This window comes from Elephantulus edwardii, unplaced genomic scaffold (assembly GCF_000299155.1).
Source record: "Elephantulus edwardii isolate Elephantulus edwardi_28Jun2011 unplaced genomic scaffold, EleEdw1.0 scaffold00165, whole genome shotgun sequence".
Lineage (NCBI taxonomy): Eukaryota > Metazoa > Chordata > Mammalia > Macroscelidea > Macroscelididae > Elephantulus > Elephantulus edwardii.
The window spans coordinates 6911758-6921954 of record NW_006399915.1 but is presented as its reverse complement, the minus strand read 5'-3'; the positions used below and the strand labels follow the sequence as shown (position 1 = coordinate 6921954).

The window sequence follows — 10197 nt, the reverse complement described above, 5'->3', positions numbered from 1 at the left end:
TAAAAAAATAAAAAATTTACAAATTAATAATAATTTAAAAATCTTGTTAATATAATTCAAGGATAAAAGAAAAAAGGAAGTATTAATTGCATCCTATTTCTTTGCTTTCCTTCTAACAGTAGATCATGTTGTATAAGGGTAGGTGTGAAATTAAGTTGTAGATGCAGTGAAAACAGAAAAGATAGGGAAAGAGTGGGAGAACCATCCCTTTTCCACCTGAATCTAGGAATACTTAGTAAACCAAGTAAGAAATGAACAAACAGACAAACAAACATAGTCCAGAATTTTATTCAAGAATCATGAGAAGTTTGAATTATCAGGCTAAATGTTACAGGTAAAATGTTTTAATTGACAGGTAAGTATTTTAATTGCCATATAAAATACTGAAGGAAAAATGAATTTTATTTTCTCCCCTGAAATATCTTGTTAAAGGATGTTAGATTTTTTTTCTGGGGTGGGGTTTGTATCTGACTTTTCTTTGCATTTTATGGTCAAAGTAAGATTTGGTTTTGTAAGAACACACCTGTGACCGCATAGGGGTGTGAATACTCTTGAGAAAATATTATTTTTTCAGTATGAAGAACAAATATTTCCCATAGTGAATCAAAGTCCTAACAGACGTTAGCAGAGTTGAGAAGCAGTTTCTAGAACTGCATTGGCCTTCAACTCAGTTTTCTTCAGCCAATACTAGACTACTAACTGCACAAAGGCAGTGTCATCATTAGCTGTACAACTAAGTAGATGTAGGGAAAAGGGCAGAGAGACATGGATATAAACTAGATTTCAAATTGAGTTCCCAGCATCTTGCCATGTGTTCCATCCTCCTTTTCCGGTTACTTCAATTGCCAAAATATTTGACAGAGGCCACAGTGTGTCACAATAAGTTGATTAGGCTGACAGATCAAAGGAAATGATGAGAGTTATGGTGTTTTTATCCAGGTTTTCTTTGCATTTATAACTGAACCCAAAATGAACTCAGGATAGCCAAAGGCACTCTGTGCTTTTGATCAGTAAATTATGCAAACTGGCTTTGGACTGAAATACTGAATTGTAAACAACTGGCTTTGGACTGAAATACTAAATTGTAAACTCAAGGCTTCTCAGAGAAGCTCTCCAACTTTGAACATGACTGGAAGTGATGAACCCTTATTGTTTCCAGCACTTGTTTCAATTCCTTATTTTGCTTTTCTATTTCAGAGCAGACTGGAAATTATTCTGAGCCCTTCCTAATAAGTGAGTATCAAATTAGTCAAATAAAATTAAGAAAATTAGCTTGTTTGGTAGTTGGAAAAGTTGTAATGAAAGTTGGGTTTTAATCAAGTAGATTTGCTCTATATTAGATTCTCTGTGCTAAGGATCTTAGTTCCTATTCTTTTTTTAAATTTTATTTTAATGTAGATTTTAATGAACTTTTAAAAAGAACTTGGATTTCCATTCATTCATTATTGCACATTTTCCTCCCTTACCCCCCCCCAGTTTGCTCCTTTCATTGTTGCACAATTCCCCCCCTCACAGTCCACTTTGCTGTGCAGCATTTATTCTGGACTGTTGTCATGCAAATAATATCTAATCATACATTCCTTTTAAACAGTTCTCTCCCTCATCTGTTTCAATGCACTGTACATTATTTGTACCCTCTTTTCTTAGTTATCTCGCAACCCCCATGTCAGTCTTGTTTTATAACAGTGGCATTATGCAGTATTTGTCCTTTTGTGACTGAGATATTTTACTCAGCATAATGGCTTCCAGGGTCACTTATTTTGTATACTATTTATGAGTTCTTGTTTTTCAGTGCTGCATAATATTCCATTGTGTAAATATACCACAGCTTCTCTAGTCATTCCTTTGTTGATGGACAGTTGGGTTGTTTCCATCTCCTTGCATTGGGGAAAACACAGTCCTATTCTTACCCATGTCCCTCTCACAAGCAACTATTCCTTCCACTCTTGGCAACCAGTTGGATGTCCAGTCAACCTTGGTCCTATGGTCAGCGAAGCTTTTGCTTTCGCTCTGAATTATCAAACCTCATGTTACCATCTTTATCCAAAACCACTCTTACAGAGAAGTAATCGTACACACAATGTCTTAGTCCAGTATTACATTCTAAGACATTGAATGTCTTAGAATGTCTCCATCTAATTGGTTTGCATAATGCACAACAGAAACTCACAATTTTTAAAAAATATGTATCTTACAGCCATTTATTAAAACAAAAATTTCCTGAAGCCAAATTTACACCAAGCCACTTTACACAATGTGCATCTTTACACAATTGACATCTTAAACTGGAGAATTTCTAATGACATAAGTAGAAGAAGCTTCCCTAGATAATGGAGGGTGTTTCACGTCATGTCTGGCCTCTATTTACTAGCTGCTAGCTTCTCTGCCCTCTCAATTGTGTGAGAGAGGAAAAAAAAAATCTCTAGAACTTGCCAAAGGTTCCCTGGGAAGTAAGGTTGCTCCAGGTGAGAACCATAATTCTAGTGTGTAGAATATATTCTATTCTGATATTTTCCTGTTCTACTTCACTTTTACAAACATACTCTTTGTGACCTACTAAATTATTTTCATGACCTACAAAAGAATTGCAACCTATTGTGGATGAGCAAGGCCTAAATGCACATCAATACTGATTAACCGTAAAAAGCACTAGCTGTACACTTAAGAACCAAGCAGAGTTTGCTGTGTTGAAAGAACTTGAAGTCAGTGTCAGAAAGAAGTTGGCTTAAGTCCTAACTGCCACTTACCAGCTATCTGACCTTGGGGCAATCTTTGAACAGTAGAACACGTCTTAAGTCATAGGACTGAATACAAATTATGGTTCCCTTGCTTTTCTTATCAGTAAATATGAGAGTTCAATGTTGTTGTAGTTGTTAGGTGTTGTTGAGTTGACTTTAACTCACAGTGACCCTTTGTATCATAGCTTGAAACTCTGCCTGCTCTGGAGCCAGCCTCACTATCTCTCACTATCTGCGCGGTGTTTAGTTAGGCTCACTGTTGCCGTCAGAGTGCCAGGCCATCACATTGAGAGTTTTCCATTCCTTCACTGACCTTCTCTTTTTCCAAGCATGATGTCCTTTTCCAAGAACTGATCCTTTCTGATAACAGGCTCAAAGTATGTGAGACATAGTCTCATTATTCTTGCATTTCCTCCAAGACAGATTTATTTGTTCTTTTGGCAGTCCATAATATACACAATACTCTTTGCTAACACCAAATTCAAAGGAATTAATTCTTCTTCCAGCTTCCTTGTTCATTATCCAACTTTTACATATAAATGAAACAATTAAAAATACCATGGCTTGGGTAAATAATATGAATGAAAGGGCATAGGTAAAGTTCTACTCAGTTGTCACAATGCATTTCTGCAGAGGGTAAACCCTAGATTTAGAACTTTTGCAAAAAATAAATTATAATACAGGGCCATACGCACTCAGCGAAAAAGCACCAGATAGATGAAGGCGCAGAGGTGAGGGAGGGTTTTCTGGAGGGAGAATTGGAGACATACCCTTGTAATCCTCTCCACTCAAATTCTGATGAAGCAGAAGGCCAACTGATGGCATGCGCAGATTTTGCCCCTGGCAGCCTCATGTGATGCCTAGTAGAACAACATGCCTTAGGGTTTTCAGGCTGTGACCCTTTGGAAGATCACCAGGCCTTTATTCTTAGGTGCTTCTTGTTAACCTCTACTCTTTCATTTAGTAATAGTGGAATACTTAATAATTTATACCACACAAGGACCAGGGACCTTAACACTGTAGAAGATGCTGAAAATTCTAACCTACCTCAGAGTTCCTAACTGCTTTCAGCATTGACATTTCAGATGCAACCAGCGCCTCAAGACCAGGAACGCTTTCTGAAGAGAGGATAGACAGATGGCTCCTTTATGGTTTGCTTCCTTTGGGGGCATTGCCTCTGCTCTTCACTGCATGTTTCTGCCTCTTCCGCTGCCTGAGGAAGCACCAAGGTGGGTTTCATTTCCCCTCTAACCCTTCTGTACTCACATGTGGGGTTCTATTCTTGGGGGCTGCTGGTTGATAGCTTTTCCTTTGGTTTCTGCAGTTTTCTTTCATGACCTCTTAGGGTTCACCATACATAGTTTTTTCCTGGATAGCATCTTTTACACCAGAAAGTCAGGTGGATTAAGGCAAGTTCACCTAAATGATAGAGCCGGCATGTGTACTATGGCAGTGCCCAAGTCAGAAATGTGATAAGCATTGTACTTTGCTGGGGATTTCTTATTTTTATTTATCTTAGGCTCAAAGAGGAATTTCCGGTAGCCTAGTAGGAGGTGTGCTGCCAAGCCCAAGGCATGAGGTTAGAATGAACCAGCTCAGGAGAAAGATAGACAGTCTCCTCCCACGCTATTTATAACCTTAGAAAACCTGCTAGCAGATCAGGTCCGAATCAGTTCTGCCTGGATGGTCCCATAACAACAGCAGGCTCATATGAGAAGAAGTTTTTCTCAGTCTTAAGGGATTGAAAGGAAGGTTGCAATGATCCCTCAGATAAGTACATCTTTGTGATTTGAGTTATTTTACCTCACCCTCTTTTTTCATAGCCACACCACAGCATTGCCAGTCACACACATCCTGTTATCTACAAACTTAAATTGCACTATCACTCAACAATAATGAATTTGAAAAATACTCACTTGATTATGAAGAGAAGAGTGTGAAAGTTTTAAACTACTTTCTGCTCTTATAAGTCTTCCTTAACCATCAAAACCACTTACAGGAAGACAAGACTGTTGGGAGAATTTTGATCTAGCTCTGGTCTGAACCACCTACCCCCTCCCGCCCCCCTGCCTTTTATCTACTCTTCCATCTGCCTCCATTCCTTTTCCCTGGCACAGTAACAGTGTAGTTATAGAAATCCTTATTCTGTCTGTCACAAGAGGAAGCTTTGTCTGGATTTAAATGCTTCTGTGGTTTTGGGATGAGGACTTTTGGAGCACAGGTCTCTTCAGAATATTGATAAATTCCTTTATAACTCCAACTCTTGGTGTTCAACTCTAGAGATCTTCCATTGGTTCCTCTGTATTATTTACTTTTTTCAGGCTGCTGTAACTTGTCTCAAAATAGCAGAAAGAAAAGACAGGACTAAGCAATTGGGGATTCTATTTATGATGGTAACAGGACTGCAAAGTTATTGAGCATAGGATGTCTGCAGTGCAAGGATTTCAAACCTTGTAATATGATGTATTGGGTTCTATTCCTTCCTCTTGGATATGCCATACAGTGTCTTAGATAAAGGTAGCTCTGGTGGCCTAGTGGGTAAGGAGTTGCACTGTAAACCTAAAGTAGGCTGTTCAAATCCACTAGCTGCTCCATGGAAGAAAGATGGTCAATCTCTTCTCTTGCCATTTATTGCCTCTGAACACCCACTGGAGGGTCAGATAAGAGTCAGTTTCCACTCAGCAGCAATGAAAGAGAGATGGAAAGAAGCGATGAGCCAGTGGTGAAATGGCCAACATGAATTCTCACAGTCTGAGTGATGTATATCGCACTAGCCACAGCTAATAAACCAGTAACAACACAGCCACTACTATGCAAGTGAGGGCAGCAGTAGCCTTGGGTGGAGAGAAGACCAACCTTGTCAATGAACTTTAACAATCTGCTTCTAAACCCCAACTTCTAAGAATTGAGGAAGGGTCCTATGCTATTCTTTACTCATTTTGGTTTCTTATTTCCTCTTTTGTCTTTTAGAGAAACAAAAGAAGTCTTTGGATTCAACTAGAAGGGAAGTTAACCTGGTATGTTTGATATATCTATTCAAGCAAATCCAGTTGTGCTCAATGTGTGTTATTTAATGAATCTATGTAACACTTGCCATGCATCAGCTCAGTGCTAAGCACTACATAGATTGTGATCTCTTTTGAAAAGTATGCCTATTTTCTCTTTTCTTTGGACACAAAGTTTCATCAGACTCCTCAGCAGAAAAGTCAGGACCTGAGCAGCAGAATCTTGGCTCTGCTCTGTTTACTTACATTCACAGGCACACCTTAAAGTATTTCCGGAAAAGAACAGGGGGTTAATGAAGGAATAAACAGATTCATAACCTCATAAGATGACTGGAATTTATTGTAATTGACACAGGCAGATAGCGAGGCTTACTTATTGGGCAAACATCCTTGATTCTGTGTGGGCTCATCAGGGAAGAGCCCCACCAGAATGAGCCAAGGATGTTTGGACAGCAGTGCAATGTTTATTATAATTTCTTGAAAAAGAAGTTTAGTTATTTGGTGCTTAGTGATGCACTAATATTGAAGCTCAGAAAAGAATGTAAGATAGGACAATGTGTTGTTGTTGTTGTTGTTACGTGCTATTGAGTCACGGGCAACTCATAGCAACCCTATGAACAAAAGTCCTGGACACCTCCTGCATAACTTTCGTCCTTTCTCCAGGTTCATAGGGTTTCCGGATGCAAGCTATTATGGAAGTGGATGCCACTCCTGCTTCTAAGCTTGTTTAATCGGGAAGCTCCACCAAACACTGTCCACCATGGGTAACCATTCTTGCATTTGGCTCATCAGTGTCACAGTGTTAGGCTTCACAGCAACCACGAGTTACCATTGTATAGCAAGTGGATATACCAGGGTTACACGACCTAGAAGAACGTTTCACCAAAAACAATTACAGGCAGGCCTGAGGACCACAGAGTAGAGTCACCCACCTTTGGCTTGGGAGGGTGGCTTTCTGTCCACTAGGCCCACTGCTCGCACTGGCACGCACGTGCGCTCTCTCTCTCTCTCTCTCTCTCTCTCTCTCTCTCCCTCTCACTCTCTCCTGTTGTTAAGTGTTGTCGAGTCATAGGTAACTCACAGCAACCCTATGAATGAAAGTCCTGGGAACCTCCTATATAACTTTTGTCCTTTCTCCAGGTTCATAGGGTTTCCAGAGGCAAACTATTGTGAAAGTGGATGCCACTCCTGTTTCCAAGCTTGCTTTAATTGGGGAGCTCCACCAAACACTGTCTACCATGAGTAACCATTCTCGCATTTGACTCAATGTTACAGTGTTCGGCTTCACAGCAACTACAAGTCACCTCTGTGCAGCAAGTGGACAAACCAAGGTTACGATATATTTGAGAAAAAATATTAATCACTAATGAAATACAAATAATGGGTCAAAAATAAACTACTGCAGTCAAACTTCTCCGTCCCCGCCACCCTGATCTCAGTAAGGAGTGATAGGAATAAAGAGATGTTCCTCATTATCAGAAAATATAGGAACTCAGGTGACCTATTGTATAGGGAATTGCTCTACCAAACCATAGGTTACCTGGTTTGAACCCATCAGAATCTCTTAGTGACAAAGATGGGTAATCTCCTCCAGTGCAATTTACCTTCTTAGCAACTCAGTGGGGCATCAGCAATGAGTTGATTTCAACTGAATGACAATGAGTTTGAGGAATTGTTTTTGGTTTGCTTGTAAAGACGTCAGCCTGGGAAATTCACTAAAATAGTTCTATTCTGTCCTAGAAGATGACTATGGGTTAGAATTGACTTGATGGCACATATCAACAACAATGATTCTCTTGAGCAAAAGAAATAGCCTACCAATCTGTTTCCAATGAGATTACACCCAAGAAAAGCAGTTCTAATATGTAACACATAGTTCTCATAAGGTTAGAATCAGCTCAGTGGCAATGGGTTCATCTCCTTGAAAGCTCCAAAAATATTAGAGAAAGATCTGGCCAGTAATTCTACATTTCACATTAAGTGATACCAAGCTTTCTCCAAAAAACTACCTAATTACAAACTTAGAAATTGGAAAATGTGTACTGAATTTTTAGCAAGTATCAATATGCATTATGTTAGGCTCTAAGAGTTTTGTTTCCCCAGATATGAAGATTTCATTAAATATTAGTTCTCTTATCTTGTAGAAAAAAACAAAAATTCAACATCCTGACACAACTGACCCAAGAGTTTTCAAATAATTTAAAACAATAATCAGTTCGCTGGGCCAGCAAATTCTCAGTTGGTTAAAATGTGATAATGGTTTTTTTTTTCTGTTTAAGGTGGATTCATCATTTATAACTTGAAGTTGAATTAAAAATGTGTTTTTCTATGGGTACATTTTTATTTGGGAATATTGTTTTAAGGTGTTTATGTCTTTTTCTGAAATTATAGTTGTTTCGTTTGACTTACCAAAGAATTTTTAAGACAGACTTTATTTAGGATTCCAATGAATAAAAATTCAATGTAAAGAAAAGCCATTTGTTTTTTAAAAAGGCAGGTTTATACAAAAGTTAGAGTTTTGATCTAACTCAAGAATAGTTCTTTAATGGTTTAAAGGAGTTTTTGTTCGACTGGCACAATCAGACATTTTTTATTTTAAAATTTTTATTTTGTACTGGTTTACTTACAAAGTTTTTTATATTTTTTTTTCCTCAACAATCATACCTTTTTAAAAGGAATTTTTTTTATAGTATGTAAATTATGGCTCAATACTTAAGTATATCAAGTACTTTAAGTAAGCCTGGGGCTGCCTACCCACCTTGATGGGCTCCCAGGGAACACTCAGTCACACAGTAGAGTACCATGCTTTATTTTAACCTATTCATTCTAACAAAATTCATCAAGGAAATGAGCTATCTCTTAGGAAGGAAGCTGGGTAATTGAATTAATAGACTTAAATAGATTCAAAAGTACAACCAAGATCTTGTCAGTATATTTCAGCTTTATGACTATTAGGTCCCATGATAGTCTTTTCTTCTCTACTGTTCCTTCTACTGACCTTAACAGGGTTCCTGTCAGTGGAAATTGGACACATCCTGTTTTGGTCAAGAGATTGTGAAGGTTAAAGCAATCACTGCCTCTTCCAATTATCTAGACTTAGTGCTACTTCCTGGGCAAGCACCTCCATCAGAGGCAGACCATGCACTCGGCAGATAATATCTAACTTTCTCCAGATACCACCAGATATGCTTGTCTGGTTAAACTCTGTTTAAGAGTTATAATAGGGGTTCAAATCCACCAGTTGCTCTGTAGAAAAAGATGAGTAATGTCTTCCTATTCTATTTACAGCCTCTGTGAACTTCCTGGAGGGTCTGTTGCAAGTTGGTTTTGGCTTAACAGCATCTAAAAAACACAACAGCAAAGCCTTCATGGGAGTGAGAACAATGAAGGATTAAGCAATCACATAGAGAGTCATGGATTATAGATTTGATCTCATTTTTAGGCCTGCCCTCAGCATCAAAAATTGACAGACATCATTGAAATAAAAGTAAATAACCTTTGGAATTAATATGGGGGCTCTGGTGGCTTAGAGTAGAGGGAGTTGTGCTGCTAACACAAAGGTGCACCTTTCTGGCCACCATCTTTACCATATGTACCCCTGTGTGGTTAAGAATGGCTATAAAGAAATGAAAATTGTAAGAAAACTTGTAATAAATTTATAACTTCTAAAAATTTAACTCTTTCCCGGAAGTTGTAAGGCATGTGAAACTCGAAGATACAGTCTTGGTAGTGTGTGTTCCCCTGAGGCAAAAATAACTGTAAAGCAAAAAACCAAATTAGGTGCCACTGGGTTGATTCTGACTCATAGAGAGACACAAGTGTAGACTAGAATTGCATTCCATAGAATTTTCACAGCTATGACGTTTTGGCAGTCGATTTTCAGATTTTTCTTTCAGGATGCCTCTGCATGGTTTCAAGCTGCCAATCTTTCAAAGGGCGGGTGATGTAGTGCACTATGTATCTGTTTGCACCACCCTATGTTGTTGTTATTGTATGCTGTAGAGTTGAGTATGAGTGAAAGAAACACTTTGAACAACAGATCTGAACTACAGCCTCATCATCTCTGATATTCCTGAGCCAGTTGTTACAGTCACTGTTTCAATCCCTCTTCTTGAAGGTCTTCCTCTTTCTCATATGCTGACTCTCTGCATTTCTAAACATGATGTCCTTTGTCAGGGACTGACTCCTCTTAATATCATGCTTAAATTATATGAGACAAAGTCACTACTACTTGAAGATTTTTTTTGTCTACATTTGTCTCCTGACAACAATTTTGAGTTTCTATGCTTTGAGTTCTAACTATATTTAGTAACTAATAATATGTATGCTTTCAGCTCACTTAAAAATGACTTCTTCTGATTTATACTTTATTTTTCTAAACTATGCTATTACTCACAATCAATGACTTATTCATAGCAAATACATTTTTTAAGAGGCATAAACGCAGGTTATAT

General features: G+C 38.3%; 1 protein-coding gene across 1 annotated transcript in view; it reads left to right on the top strand.

Moving 5' to 3' along the window:
* Positions 1–10197, top strand: part of BTLA (B and T lymphocyte associated) — a 115163-nt gene that overhangs the window by 101845 nt on the left and 3121 nt on the right. Inside the window, exons 4-5 of the mRNA XM_006895361.1 lie at positions 3824–3967; positions 5709–5755. Coding sequence (XP_006895423.1) covers positions 3824–3967; positions 5709–5755 — 191 coding nt within the window. The remainder of the gene's footprint in view (positions 1–3823; positions 3968–5708; positions 5756–10197) is intronic.